Genomic DNA, 15767 nt, shown 5'->3' on the forward strand with positions numbered 1-15767 from the left:
TTCGGTTTCACTCGAAAAACCGTTATTTTTAAACCGGTTTTTATGAGAACAGTTCTTGTCAAATTAACCGGTTTAGAGCAATAAAAACCGGTTAATTCCTATGTCGGTGTCTATGTTTACGTGGCACACCACCAGGCCGGCCGGCCGTTTTGTCGCTCATCGAATAAACCGGTTTTTTTTAGGTTACAATAAAGTTCTTAAAACGTTCGGGTTTTTATAAAAGTTCGGAGGAAAACCGAAATAAACCGGTATTTACTGGTATTTTATAAACCGGTTCCGAGCCTTGCTGTCATAAGCAACGTAAATATTGTAAACTGAAAGAGTCTAAAATAGTAAATAGCTTAAAAAAAAATACTAGTCTGACAGTTATATCTAACTACCTTCCGTATAACTACGATTCAAACCGATGACTGTTTGATTTAAATCACTTTGTAGAATTAATTATAAGTATTTATTTTCAGGCAATGGAAAATCAAACTAATTCAGATACTTTGAATCTGCCAGCAAATGCATCGTCTATCAGAGAAAATATTACAGATACTTTCAGGTAAGGAAACACGCTTATACAGCCTAACCGATATGGAGACGGATATGGACGTTATTTTTTAGGAAAGCCAGGAAATCAGAAAGGAACGAAAAATATGGCCCGCCGCGAATTTACCGTGGAAGATCGCGCGGGTTTTACGCACCTCAACAACTCTGAAAGTATACTTTCTGGTTAAAATTTCGCTGCTCAAATCCCTCAGCTATATCACTAACTATTTTATACTAAAATTATACCGATACGGTATGCAGATTAACGATATATATAAACATTTGATATGCTTTCGTGATTTTTTCTATAGAACCAACTTTAAAATCTTTTAATGTTTGCTTATAGTCTGCCCTCGCAAATCTATTTTAAGAGTGATTTCATTTACGTTTGATGAAAACGTCTAAAAGGTCGTTTTGTCCGTGCAATTTTATTTCAACTTAGTGTTAAGTATGTTCGTCATGTTTATTTTATGTTTCTTTCTTTTTGTCTGTTACCTTCCGTGATTATTTTGCAGCTGGAAGTCGCCAGCAACATGCTGAGATGAGGCCATTTCGTGACACTTTACTCTCACTAGGGTAAAGGCACCAATTACCGTGGTAGTTAAGGAACTTTTCAAAAGAGATCCAAAAATTAAGGGTATCAATGCTGTCTAACAGCCAGGAATATTTTTTTTTCATCAGAGCATTTAATGAACTTTCCGTTTCACACGTTTTTGGATTCATTTTGGGTTATTATATGTATTAAAATATTTTTTGAAGCCAAAATGACCAAATCTTCTATTACCGTGGCAAGGGACAGGCTGTGATTCTATTATCGCGAATTGAGCTTTCATTACCGAGGGTACAATTGGCATGATTTTTCTGCACTCGTTAACAGAAACCAAACTCAAAATTCGAAACCTAATACCGAGGGTTAAAACAATAATAACGACGATGGGTTCTGTATATTATTTTTGTGTCATTAAGTTTAATAATGACACAAAAATAAAAAATAAAACTATAGGAGTATGTTTAAAAATAAGAGATATATTCGAAGAGATTATAATTACACTTTGGCACAATCAAATACTATTAAATAGTTAACTTACCAAGTACCCACGAGTACCTGTATAACAAGTTATAAGTTGAATGTTTTACATGTAAAACAACAAAAATTATTGTTAGTAAAGTTTTACTAAGGACGTATATGACAAATAGGCCTGCCTGTTATTAAATAAAGTAATTTTTAAATGCTATAAAGATTGATAAGAGTTTGTCTTACTGACATAATTAGCTGCACAAAAAAAAACAAATAAGTAACATTTTCTCATAAGGCACAGCGTAAATTATAGTCGAAATTTTATAAGCTGGACGTTTACCACCTGAGTGAAAGTTTACCACAGTGAAATGGTAAACGTCCACCTTATAAAATTTCGACTATGTATAAAAACATGAAATTTTTTAATTCTAATATTTTTGATAAGGTAATTAAGTTAAATAAAGTCTCTCACATATTATGTGTTGTAATTTACCCGTTTATAACTAACAAATCACAGTACTTTTCTTATTGCTGATTCTTATAGCTAAAAAAAATCATGTCTGAGATTTTGGACTACTGTATAAATAAAATTATATAAAAAAAAAATCTAATCGGAATTGTCCGGCAGTTGGGTACCCTTCCTTGTCAGAGTAATAACTGAATCAGAAAACAGAAGAATTTAAATCTAATAATGATAACTGAAGTCTAAATTTTATCAACGAAATCTGTACTTGCGGTACCCTAAATGCGATATTTCAATACAATACCAAATAGTCACTCGGTAATAGATAACTCTTTAAGAGCCTATTACCGACCCATTCGATATTTCTCTGGGTCGGTAATAGATTTCTATACATTCTATTACCGAGGGTAATCTGATCATACCATCGGTAATAGGCTTAATTTGGAGTTTAATTAAACCTAATTCCGACCCATAAAAAAAATAAAACACAGATGTTTTTTCAAATCAAATCAAACACGTATATTACAAGCTTCTTGTAAAGACAAAATCACATAACTGGCAAGTAAATTTTAGGTTTTAACTCAAAATAAAAAAAAGTTGACAGATTAAGGGTTCCCATAGAAACAAGGAAATCGGTGCTGAAGTTTTTGTTAAAAATTAAGGGTTAGTTGAATACTTTCCATACCACGGAAATAGCTCTTTAATAGCGTGAATAGATCAAGATTGGAATAAATAAAAGAAATTATAAAATTGATAATTTGTACCAAAACTAAAGAGTAAATAACAAAACTACCACTTTTTCTATTACCGTGGCATACCACGGAATTACTTACCACAGAAGTAATTGGCGCCTATCACCGCTGTATTTTATTTTCAATTTTAAACGTATTTCCCGGTCAAAAACTAAGTTAAAAGTAATTCAAAATCGTGTAGAAAACAATACACAACCTCTTAAAAGGCATTGCACTAGTTTATTTGCCATAACTATTACGTAAAACACTAAGTAAGATTGGAGTGCACTTACCTGTGGTGTCACGCGTCTGTATGGAACAACCGGTTCTTGCGCCGCCGTCGCACAAACTGCTGAATCGCGAGTTTTTTGTTACACTCACACAAATGCACACTAATGGGCACGATAGACCAATGAATGAGCTTGTTTTGTGTATGCTTTATTTCTTAGAGAATAGATCTGTTTGCTTGCAAAATGCGTATTTGTAAACACCGCGGTGTTAGACGTCGATTTTGATACCCGCGTTAATAGCCGCCGTTACCCTATGTTCTCTTTTATGTATGTCTATTACTGTTTGTGTGTTCATGAATAAAACAAATTCTATTCTATTCTATTCTAAAAATTCAGTAAAAAAACTACAATTTTGAGCCCCTTTTAACATTTTGTTCTTTCTTTTCCATTAAAATTTCGGTGTCTCTTTTTATTAATACGAAGAGAGGACAAATTTCTTTAGTTCGCGTTCTATTAACTAATCGATTTTTGAATGGTCGAAATAATATAACGGTTTGGGATTGGGATACACATATTATCAGGTAGAGTCAGACCAAGATAAGTTGGCAGCGATTTTGATAGCGCAGACGGTGCAAGTGTTATTTTAAACGTCAAACTCCTCCTATGTCCTTTCCTAGGACTGAAACTATCTCCATACCAAATTTTAACTAAATCGGTTCAGCGGTTTAAGCGTGAAGAGGCAACACACAGAAACATACAAATCCGCATTTATAATATTATATATATAATAATACAATGAGTAGTATCTCTCTTCTTTATTTGCCATGCCCTAACGGACGTCGGCGACCACCTTTGCCATTTCTCTTCTGCTCTTGGCCATTCTTGCCAGTATGGCTGCGTTATTCGCGTTCGTCCATTTGTTAATATTGTCAAGCCAGATGAACCTCCTTCTTCCCCTTCCCCTCTTGCCATCAATTTTTCCTACAGTAGTATAAACAACGACAAGTTTTAATTTAATTACGATTATATGTCTCTTGTTCCAGCTGCGAGAACCGAACCTACGGCTACTACGCTGACGTGGACAACGAATGCCAAGTGTTCCACGTGTGCTTGCCCACGCAGACGCCGTCAGGGCGCAGCATCACGTATCGATGGAGCTTTATCTGCCCTAACGAGACTGTCTTCAACCAGGTGTGTGATGAGCCTACCTATTCATTTTTATTCCTTCAGGAAGAGTTTTGACAGAAGGGTGTCCAGTTCTGGCCGGAACTGGACACGATGGGGTTACGTAATTCATCGCTGCCATAATACCAGCTCCTTCCTCTTGGCTCCATCCAACGGCGGGCAGTTCGTATCGTCGGCGATCCCGAATTTACTGACGGCTTAGAACCTCTTAGTTTTTGGAGAGACGTTGGCTCTCTTTGCATGTTCTAACGTCGGTACAATGGGGAATGCTCCGAAGAACTTTTTGAATTGGTGCCATCGTCACGTTTTAATCATCGCACCTCCCGCCAAAGGAGCAAAGCTCATCCTCACTTCTTAGATACATGGCACACCAAGAATAAGCGGGCATTTCGCTCTTTTCTTCCTAGAACGTGCGGAATGTGGAATGACTTGACTCCTGGGGTATTTCCTTTGCGCTACGACATGGGATTCTTTAAGAAGCGGATTTAGGGTTCTCAAGGGTCGGCAACGCTTAAGTGGTGTAGTATGGTGTTGCTTATGTCCATGGGCGACGATGACCGCTTCCCATCAGGCGGCTCGTCTGCTCGTTTGCTGACTATACTAACATAAAAAAACATAATATGTTTTTTTTTAGTTTTAGGTTATATTTTATAATATAAATGCTAGTTTTAAGGTAGGTTTTTATGTAATGGGTGTTTTTTTAGAGGTATAGAACTTTGAAATGGAATAAAACAAAGATATTATTTTTAAATTGTCATGAAATAAACTTTATTCGATAGACAATATTCTGGCATTATAAGTAATTTAAATATGACTTCTGGCATATGACCGCCACGGCAGGCTCGAACGTAGTCTAATCTGGAGGTCCAATTTTCGATTACTTTTTCCAACATTTGTGGCCGTATATCGGCAAGAACGCGGCGAATGTTGTCCTCCAAGTGGTCAATGGTTTCGGGCTTATCGGCGTAGACTAGCGATTTCACATATCCCCACAGAAAATAGTCAAGCGGCGTTAAATCGCACGATCTTGGAGGCCAATTCACGGGTCCGAAACGTGAAACTATGCGATCACCAAACGTTTCCTTCAATAAATTAATTGTGGCACGAGCTGTGTGGCATGTTGCCCCGTCTTGTTGAAACCACAGCTCCTGCACATCATGATTGTTCAATTGTTGAACGAAAAAGTCAGTAATTATGGCCCTATAGCGGTCACCATTAACTGTAACGTTCTGGCCAGCATCGTTTTTAAAGAAGTACGGACCAATTATTCCACCAGCCCATAAAGCACACCAAATAGTCAGTTTTTCTGGATGTAATGGTGTCTCAACATACGCTTGAGGATTATCATCACTCCAAATACGGCAGTTTTGTTTGTTGACGTATCCATTCAACCAAAAGTGAGCTTCATCGCTAAACAAAATTCGCTTATGAAAATCGGGATCAACGGCAATCTTGTTTTGGGCCCATTCACCGAATCTGCGCCTTGCTAGGTGATCTTGTGGCTTCAATTCTTGCACGAGTTGGATTTTGTAAGCACGCAAACCAAGATCTTTCCGCAAAATCTTCCATAAAGTGGATGGACACATATCCAATTCCTGTGCACGATGGCGGATAGACTGTTTCGGGTCTTCCTCTACGTTACGATCTACAGCCTCAATGGCTTCATCTGTACGCACTGTACGACATCTCTGTGGATGCGTATTATCATTTAGAGTAAACGTAGTGCGAAAACGCCCCACGGTTAATCGAATTAATTGCTCTGATGGACGATTATGTTGACCGTAAAATGGACGAAGTAAGCGATACGTCTTTCGGACAGATCCATGATTTTCGAAATAAATTTGAACAATTTGGAAGCGTTGTTCAGGCGTCAGTTTATTCATGTTGAAATGCCAAACCAAACTAAATTTAAATCACTTGACAGTTGACAAAATGGCCGCCAGTTAAAAAAGTGTTGCCAACTTAAAGTTCTATACCTCTAAAAAAAAACACCCTTTATAAGTCACTAGTTGCCTTCTAGTATTTATACATAGCTGCGAGAGTTGAAAGTTGACAGGTTGATGAACAAAATGCATTTTCACAGATCAACACAGCTTTTTGAACCTTTTTCACACACAGTCACTAATAATTTTATTATACTGAACGAGTCATACTATTGAACCAATCCTGAAATCAGAAAAAAAATGTCTATACTATAGAAAATATCCTTATGTAATCAGCAGCAATGACTTAAACAACCTAGTTTTTCATAATTTCAGATTTGATGGTTCCGAAAGTTATTCGTTATGGCCTACTTATGTATTTATTCACCTATGTGTATGATATGTATTTTAATTTGTAATATATTATTTGCAGGAAGTCCTCGTTTGCACAAGACCAAGAGACGCAATCGATTGCGCAGATTCACCAAATTACTACGATTTAAATATGGAAATTGGTAAAGAAACAAATGATACAAAAACTGAAACTAATGACAAAGAAGACACAAATACAGAAAACATGAACACAGAGACTAATAAAAACACAGAAATGGTTAACCAACAAACTACCAAGGAAAGAAATAGAGAAAGAATAAAACAACAAAGAAGAAAACCAGCTAATAAAAGAAAACAAAATTTAATAACACAAAGTCTTTTACAAGAAGTCGTTAAAGAAGTTGAAAAAGAAGATTTAGCAGACAAATCTACCGAGATACCGTATATGAATCCGGAAATAATTGAAATTGAACCTAGAATAGAAGATGTTAATGACGAAGTTCCAGTGGCAATTACTGAAGAGGATTTCGAAAACGCCAGGCTTTTTGCAGAAAGGAGTTTGAAGACGAAAAGCAGAAAGTTAAAAAGAGGTTTATTTAGGTTTAAAGCTGACGTGTAGGTTAAGAACCTTAGAATATTTACAAAAAATGCAATAATAAAGATAAAAGCAGCGTTGATTGCGTTTAAATTACCACTGCAGTTATTCATAGGTCTACCTCTAGGTTGTACTTTTGCATCTGCATTATTGCTTTGTAACTAACAGTGACTTCGAAAAACGGTCCATATGATTGACACTCTTCTGAACCATATCACTGACACTTTTATCCCTTCTCTATAAATATATCCCACCCGCAGCTTTGATTTTCTACCCAATACCAAAGGAACCCAAATACACAATTTTCGGCTATCAATAAAAGTTGTAATTGATCGACAAAAGTTTTAATTGGCGTATATAAAATTATATGTCGAACCTCTTTTTCTCTTTTTTTTGTTTTTCTTTGTGGTGCAATAAAGAATATTTACTTTACTTACTCTTACGCGTCACACAAGGTGCAGTACAGTTGAGTCGCTTGCGACACAAAGTGTACATGTGGGGTCAGTTTTTAGTCAGACTTCTATAGTTATTCTCGTTTGTTAGTAACATATCACTGCACACCTTTAAAACACACCTTTTAAATTAAAAAGGTGTGCTTCGTGCGCTTAAGTGTAGGGGACAAATGGAGCTCCTCAAAAATCCTTGGAACTCGTGTGCTGATTATAAAGTTATAAAACATGACGTTTAATGTGTCTACGCACAAGTACCTACATGAGTATATTTTGTTATTCGTAAGTATAATATGTATGATTTATCAATTTTATAATGCAAGTTTGCAACGAACAACAAACATAACTTTGTCTACACGAAACAAATATAAGAATATAGCAATTATAACTTACAATAAAGTAGGTACAATGTAACAGAGACAGTACAAAACTTTGTATTAAAATTATCTTGTTTTTTAATAATACGATAACTATGTTATAAATAGCTAAAACATTTTTAATTGAAATTGACTTAAGACGTAAATGAGACAATCCGACACACTTATCTTTAACGAGAAAACTCATGAAATAAAAGCGATTTCATAGCCTTATCAACAAATTTTATGCCTCGATCCGCTTCGCGGTTGAACGAATAGCTTCAAACCAGTATTTTCATTCCAACATGAGAATAAAGTAACAAAATGCTAACTTTATTTCTTATAATCATATTGACCAACTTCAAATTAATAAGTGGCCTAGAAATCAATGACACCAAGTTTATTAATTCACTGCCAGAAAAACAGAAGAAAGAGTTTCTTCAAAAAGTAGAGAAAAGAATACAAAATGAAGTCCCAGAAGTCAAGTCTCCAGAACTGAATGACACAAATGTGGACCTTTACGAAAAACGTTTAGAAGACCAGGGAAAATCTATTCAAAACATTCTGAGATCTGAAATAGAAAATCTTAAAAATCATCATCGGCGAAATTTAAATGATACTGAAAGAATTGAAGCATCCCATATTGACTTGACCTTACGATCTAACAACGATATATCAGAGGCAACAAGAAGAAAAGGCGAAGGTAATAAAATAGTAGAAGATATTAAAAATATTCCCGTAATAATACAATACGACAGTAAAGACGTCAACAATCATAAACATAGCCTAATTGACACGTCCATTAAAATACAAAATACAGTGCCACAAGCTGACAAAAACGAATCAAAGGTAGCTGAAATTACGTGGGAAAATATAAATTTAACTACGAAATCTGTAAATGTTAATGACTCCTCTACTGAACACAAAAGAACCGGGAGACGTTCAAATGATTTTGACAGTACGTTTGAAAATGTTGATAACACTACCTTAGAAATAGGAGATAATAGTGCTAATTCTAGTTTGGATTTCATAAATGATACCACTACAGTCAATACGGAATCATATCACGTAGACAGCACCAAAACTACAAATTATGCCTTAGGCGTAAGTTTAAACCAGGATAGTGATATATATAAAACAGAAAGCGTTGCTTTCGATACCTTAAAAATGAACACCGAAAAATCACAGGGAGACCATAAATCCACAAACACTGCTTCACGAGTTGAAAATAACACACTTTTAGAAAAAATCACAGAAATTAGTTCAACGTTAAGTTATTCCAAATCTGATGCAAAAGTTAGTAATTCAACTGCTAAAAGCTTACAAACAAAGTCAGTGGTTGTCGTTGATACTACAGCACAATATAATGAAAGCACACAAACACATTACGAACTTAGTACTACGACACAATATTATTTCGATGAAAAAACATCTAAACCGACTACGATAATAGATAATGGGAATGCAACTATACATGATCTCGATAGCAGTAGTACAGTATCTGATAAACTAACTGCTACAATAAAGGTTGATCCTAGTATTACCGAAACTACAACAATTGATAGTGCTAATGAAACAACAAATAATATACTCAGCATTCAAATAAGCGATGTTAATGCAGACACACGTAAAGATTATCATACTTCTACAACAGGTAATTTTAACTTTAGAAAAAATATATTAACACGGTAGTAGAAATCCGATATTTTAGATGAAGACCTGGTGCCAAATTGCAAAAGCAAACGTAATGTTGACTATACTTAATCATAAAATTGTTACAGAAAGGACCTTAAGATAACACACACATTAATTAATGAAATATAAGTGGCTCTAGAGTATTTATACAATAAATACAAAATAAGCTATAAGAATATAACAATAAAATACTTATCTTAATAAACAGAGCACTCCATGATGATACTCAATATGTTAAATGATATTAAATTAAGGGTCTAATATTTTACTGTTTCAGAGTCGAATAATCTAGAATCCGATTTGCATAGAAAAGAGAACAGTGAAAAACAGACACATTATGTACCGGTATATAATTATGACCCTGAAAATGCCTATTATAACGCAAACAACAAACAATCTAACGGTAATGTTGAAGAAGAGTCGATTATTAAAATTAAAGAAACACGTTCAAAATCCACCAACTTTGATGTTTATACCGATGAAAACAAAAAGAGTTTAAGAGTTAAGGATGTTAAAGAAAGGATGATATCTAATAATAAAATCATACAAACTTCTGATTTGTACGACATAATATTAAGCGATGTATCTGAAGAATCTCCAGAAGACAGCGTTTTTATTGAAAAACCTTTAAAACATACTTTGAAGAAGATACGGACAAAGCTATACAAAAACAAAATAAATGAGAAATCAAAAGACGGTGTCAATAATAATGATATTATCACAATAACAGCGGAAAATAAAGATGAAGTTGATAACAGTAGTAATACAGATAACAATGAAAAAAAAAGTATTGCAGAGCTATTTACAAACTTTGGTGCTCTTTTGCAAAACATGGTTGATAGAGCTAACGATAATGAGACACCATCTTCTGAAGGTAAAAAAGATTCTGATAACAATGGAAATGATTCAGATAAGACAAGTTACAAAGATATTGCTAATTCTTTAGAAAATCACAATAAAGTGCTTAATACTAAAGGTATCCAACAAATAGTAACAGTCATTAAATATATCCAAGATAAACTTGGAGAAAAAAGCAAGAATAAACGTAATAAGAAACAACATCAATCTCGGTTCCATGTTAAAAATAGGGATGAAAAGTATAAACAGAAACAAGAAAGAATATATGCTTCTTTTGTCCAAAATGATATAAATTATCCAAACTTTGAGTCCCAAGATCAAAAGATTGGTAAATCAGCCTCTAAAATAAAAGATGATTACTTAGAGATACATATTAACATTTTGAAAAATTTAATCGATAGAAACGATTTGGGCTTAGAAAAGTATGACTGGTTAGGAACAACTGTTTTTATTCGAGCTGGTTTAGAAAAAATACAAGAAATAACGTGAGTACTTATATTTTAACAGACATTTTCTTTTAACAAAATGTACTTTTTTACGAATATATTGACAGTTAATTTGTTAAAAATTGTCAACATTGTGTAAAATTATATGATTACAGAGAAAAAAGGCTACAAGGTAAAAAACTACATCATTTAGACCAAAAACTTCTAGAATTTGTGATGGAACTTTATAAATCAGCGAAAGAAATAGTCGAATCACAAGCTAATGAGCAGCAATTGTCATTAACGCAAAGAAAAAAAGTCTCTTCAAAAATATCTAAACCCAAAAAGGGGAAGAAACTCAACAGGTTTCACAGAAGGCTGTTGTATAGTGAATCGATTGGTGGTGTGAATAAAGTCAGAACAGTGGCGAGTTCGAAAAGTGATGTTGAGGATTTTAAGGAGTCCTTAGATTGTCTGGAGATGTGCTTAAATGACGTAAGTATTTTTACACAATTCAATCAATCAATCAAATGATTTATTTCAAACAAAAGTCCATAATGTGTCAGTAATATACTAATACTTAAATCTAGGGTTAGTACAAACATACCATTAAAACATTTTTTTTACAAAATGGGGTATGAAGCTGCACCCCGTGCTTCAGCCACGGTGAGTCCCACCGGGCGGCCAACGTGCACAGGATGGTATTCGAGCTGGCGCGCCACCGTCTCAACAGCGAGCTACACCGCTTCCCGATGATCGCGTGGAAGCCATCGATCCGTCCCTCCGCGAACATACCCGAGGCGCTACAGTGTCGCGGCAGCCCGAACACCACCCTCTATGCGTTGTTGTATTGCACCCGCAGAGCGCTGTATGCCCGCCGCGTATAGCTGATCTATAGGCTGCACGTGTAGAAGGACAGCAATTTTTTTTTGTTAAAAACCACCGTAAAAAAAAATTACCAAAGTATTCTGTGCTGTGATTAATGATCAAAAAATAATAGCCTGCATTAAACGCCGAAAAAAAGTCCCAACACAAGAAATAAAATGAGTCTGTACGGGACAGTCCGTGGAATGCTCTATTAGCGTTTGCGTCCTGATTTGATCAGACAATTGAATCATCGTCAATCTGCACACAAGCCTTCTTGGCTTACCTTCTTACTTAATTTGTGTACGAATGTCCCTGTAATATTTATTTATAGTTAAGTACAATACGGACAGTCTACCACAAGGTAGTATCTTCGGCACCAAACTATTGCATGATCTGTTTTGATTTCAGCTGCACACCGCAATAAAACAAATATCATTAATTACCACATACAAGAAGCAGCATTGGTTTAAAAATATAAAGCAACTATATCTACAATCCGCAAATGAAAAAGAATACTTAGAACTTTTCTTACATCTAGTGATGGCACGATTAATGGACCTTATAGACGCGAGAGCCAAAAAGATGAATACAGAAGATGATAACTTTTTGAAGAGAGACAAAGTGGCGGTGGACAGGATAGAAGTGGAGTTTGTACTGGCGATGAAGATCTGTATTAAGATAGCTGAATTGAGGGAATAACATAATGATTTAGCATTTTGTAAAGAAGAAATAAATGAATTTATATTTTGAAAAGTAACCATGTATTATGAAAAGTAGTATATTGAAAGTGAAAAGGTTTTCGATGTTGTCAAAATAAAACGAATGACGTAAATAACACTTGACATCTGTTTTCTTGTAGATTGTTCTTAGTACGGACATAGACATTAATTGTTGATCTATTTAGGAATAAAGCTAATTTGGTTGTCCAATGTAAAGTAAACCCTAAATGGTTGGTCACTTGAAAATTTTTTGTAAACAATGATAGGACTCATAGCATATAAGCAACACAAAGGTTAAATGAGAGTTAAAGTCTGACGCTAGCACTCGACGATTGAAACGCCTCTAACAAAATTATAATGTAACGTGACGTCACATTACATTAGTCTGTCCTAAATGCATGGAAGATCAAGAGAATTGCTATTTTGACCCCGAAATATTGCGTTTATGTATATAGTTATCATACAATTAATTTTTCAATAAAATGCAAGGAATTGAATGGTACCATTTTCTTTTTACTTTTTGAAAGTTAAAACAAAAATCAGACTTTGAGGCCTTGTATTTTTTTATAACCTCAATATGTCTTTTTAATTTCCACTTTTTTATAATAGATGGCTCATTTTCTATCCATTTATCTAAAATTTATTATAATATTCAACCCAATTAAGTCCATGACTGGATCTAAAGCATTAACCATGACACAAATAAAACTCAGAATCATATGTACTTTCGTCTTTAATTTAATATTTAAGAAAAATACAGTTCGCTACAATTAAAACTATTTGCTAAATCACAAACGGTGTGTTTTGGTATTTATAATCTTAGGATTCTAATAAATATTAACAATCATATTTTATACAGCCTCTATAGACGTAAAAAGGTTTTCATGGGCACATTATTGTCTGTGACAATGACATTAAACACTTTGGCCTATGTTTGAAACATACCATACCTACTCCCTTACAAATTCAAAAACAAAACTGCGTCTGGGTCTCAGGAGGTTAAATTCATTAAGAGTACGCAACGCGGTAATCTCATGAACATAGCCCGGTTTTCGGAGGCAAAACGTACCAGTGCTAGTGATTAATTAAATATCGACACAAGTGTTATCGATATCGATAGCAAACAATTTCTGAATTACATATTCACGCCCGAAATCATATCAATACCTATAAAAATATGTTGGTACACCGATCACGCATGGACTTAAATTTACTACATTATTTTTACTTCATAATACAGTAGTATACTCGTACTTTATTTATAAATAAGGGTATATTTATAAGGCAAAACACTATAAATACATCGTTTATTACTTCTATGGTGAATTATGTACATAAACCTTTTTAAATATGTTGGATCTCGGATAAATCCAATATCTAATATCTACAAACCTCACCGATAATTAGGTCATTCTACTCTCATTCCCCTGGAATCTCATTTCCCTGGCTATACTTATTCGCAAATTCCCAGGATATTCAGCTTAGCTGTTTTTGTTGTACTTAGCACAAGTTACAGTCATCAAAAATTAGATGCTAAAAGCGGAATTCCTGATAATTTGTGAATGGCCAGGGGAATGACATTTTTGTAGGATGACCCAAATTATTGCATGGGATTTGCGATACATTGTATCATTCGTCATTTAATAGATCGAATTCATTGCTCCTACTTAACCGGCAATAATCTAAATACGCATGCCATTTATTGCAAAGTCTGTAGAAATCTTGAACGACTGAAAACGACTCTGATTGTACAGATTTGTAAGAATAAGGTTTTCAGGTCTTAAGGTAACATTTGGATGTCAACTGCAGCTGCATTATTGTCACTGTATCTGTCAATTTACTCGATAAAATGAGTGGCGTTCACCTCACGACGATTGAATGTCATAGTTAGGGATTGCAATCCGATCCGGCAGATCTGGTAATCCAGCCGGATCCGGCACTTTTCAGGAGCTACCGGATCCGGTTAAAAATCACCGGAGCCAGTAAAATAAAAAATAAAAAACGCCTGCGCTGTGCGTTTTAGATGAGAGGTATGAAGTTGAACTGAACAAAAAACGAATGATAAAGTTTAAATTTAGCAAGATAAAAAGATATTTATTATGACGATGATTGGGAACTGAAGAGGATTTCTTCTTCTTTCATATTGGTGACACGATATGACGATTACACACAACTATTTTGTTGTGTCATAATGTTGTGAAAGGAGATTAAAACTTAACAAATGGGTAGGATTAAGTCGGCGATACTCCACCGACTAGAGTTGTTAAGCTTAGAATAAATTTAAAAGTGGGATAATTCTACTTTGGGTGAAACTTGTACAGATGATTGGATTGGATTGAACTGATGGTTGCATTGATCCAGAGGATGTGAGTTCAAATCTCACCCAAAGCAGTTCCACTTTTAAATTTATACTATGACGTTCAATCCGTCACTTATAATGAAGGATATTGAAATATATCGTGGCAGCATAAACTCGACCGCAGTAATGTCTCATTAGTAACACACCAGGGGGCCTAGCCAAGATGGCAATCGTTTGCAGAAGACGAAACGAAACGCTAAGATAAACGTGAATAATGTATGGAAATGTTAGCGTTTCGTTTCGTTTTCTCCTCCGAATGCCTCCTTCATGCTCTCTGCAGCGAGCAGCGTCCTTTGAGAGTTTAATTCCGATAATTTTCAAGTGTTTTTGGTTGTGGTCCCTGTCTTATTACGTTTATAAAACGAGAATAAGGGCCTGTTTCACGTCCAAGTAAAGTATTGGATAGCTAATTTACAGATAAATTAACTGCCCGATATAACTTCCTGTAAAACTTTATCTGCCAGCTAAGCTTATTTGAGGATTGCAAAACGCCAACGATGGCTTTATTCATCAAATAAATGGTAAGTAGCTTATTATAAGTCCTGACTTTGTTTGAACATTGTGAAACAGGACTTTAAGTCTTGTTTTGACAAAATTAAGCTTCGGTTTCCAAGTCAGCCTCGATCTCTTCTGGTGTCCGCAGGTCGATGGCGAACCTCTTCTTTAGGCTGGGTGGCCTCTCGTCCAGTTCTGGAAGATCAAATTACTCATCAGTATCATCATCATTAGGTTCAAGCTCTTATGGTCGTAGAGCTTTTCACATGCCAGATTCGATATCGGATGAGGGAGATAACTGCTTATATCGTGTTTTACGAAAACGCATGCCTTGTTTCGTAATGCCATGTTATTAAAAGTTAGATTTGACAAATCTACGCGTCATCGTGGTTTCATTTGACCAATAATAATTTAGTAATTGAATAAATAAAAATGATCAGGCAGTCTGCATTTTACTTCTTTAAGACAGTAACCGACATCCGATATCGGATGGAACAATGTGAAAACGCTCTTAGGCGACGATGTCTTGTTGT

The 15767-nt window shown here is 35.0% G+C and overlaps 3 protein-coding genes across 4 annotated transcripts in view; 2 read left to right on the plus strand and 1 right to left on the minus strand.

Annotated features, from left to right (window-relative positions):
* The first annotated feature begins 387 nt into the window (after positions 1-387).
* On the plus strand, positions 388-7091 carry LOC133532311 (uncharacterized). Its single transcript, XM_061870921.1, has 3 exons — positions 388-547; positions 4020-4167; positions 6517-7091. Exons 1-3 carry the CDS (start codon positions 465-467, stop codon positions 7033-7035), a joined length of 750 nt encoding a protein of 249 aa, XP_061726905.1. The 5' UTR covers positions 388-464; the 3' UTR covers positions 7036-7091.
* An 884-nt stretch (positions 7092-7975) lies between these two features.
* LOC133532263 (probable serine/threonine-protein kinase DDB_G0283337) lies at positions 7976-12498 on the plus strand. 2 transcript variants are annotated; one of them, XM_061870855.1, is made up of 4 exons: positions 7976-8519; positions 9789-10854; positions 10971-11289; positions 12070-12498. In XM_061870855.1, exons 1-4 carry the CDS (start codon positions 8141-8143, stop codon positions 12358-12360), a joined length of 2055 nt encoding a protein of 684 aa, XP_061726839.1. In that variant the 5' UTR covers positions 7976-8140; the 3' UTR covers positions 12361-12498. The 2 variants fall into 2 exon arrangements, with proteins under 2 accessions (XP_061726839.1, XP_061726838.1); XM_061870854.1 differs by having other exon boundaries at positions 7977-9470.
* A 597-nt stretch (positions 12499-13095) lies between these two features.
* LOC133532265 (uncharacterized) overlaps positions 13096-15767 on the minus strand; it is a 42191-nt gene continuing 39519 nt past the window's right edge. Inside the window, exon 6 of the mRNA XM_061870860.1 lies at positions 13096-15429. Within this exon, the coding sequence (XP_061726844.1) occupies positions 15335-15429 (95 nt within the window). The 3' untranslated portion in view covers positions 13096-15334. The remainder of the gene's footprint in view (positions 15430-15767) is intronic.

Source organism: Cydia pomonella, chromosome 26 (genome assembly GCF_033807575.1).
Source record: "Cydia pomonella isolate Wapato2018A chromosome 26, ilCydPomo1, whole genome shotgun sequence".
In the NCBI taxonomy this organism is placed as follows: Eukaryota; Metazoa; Arthropoda; class Insecta; order Lepidoptera; family Tortricidae; genus Cydia; species Cydia pomonella.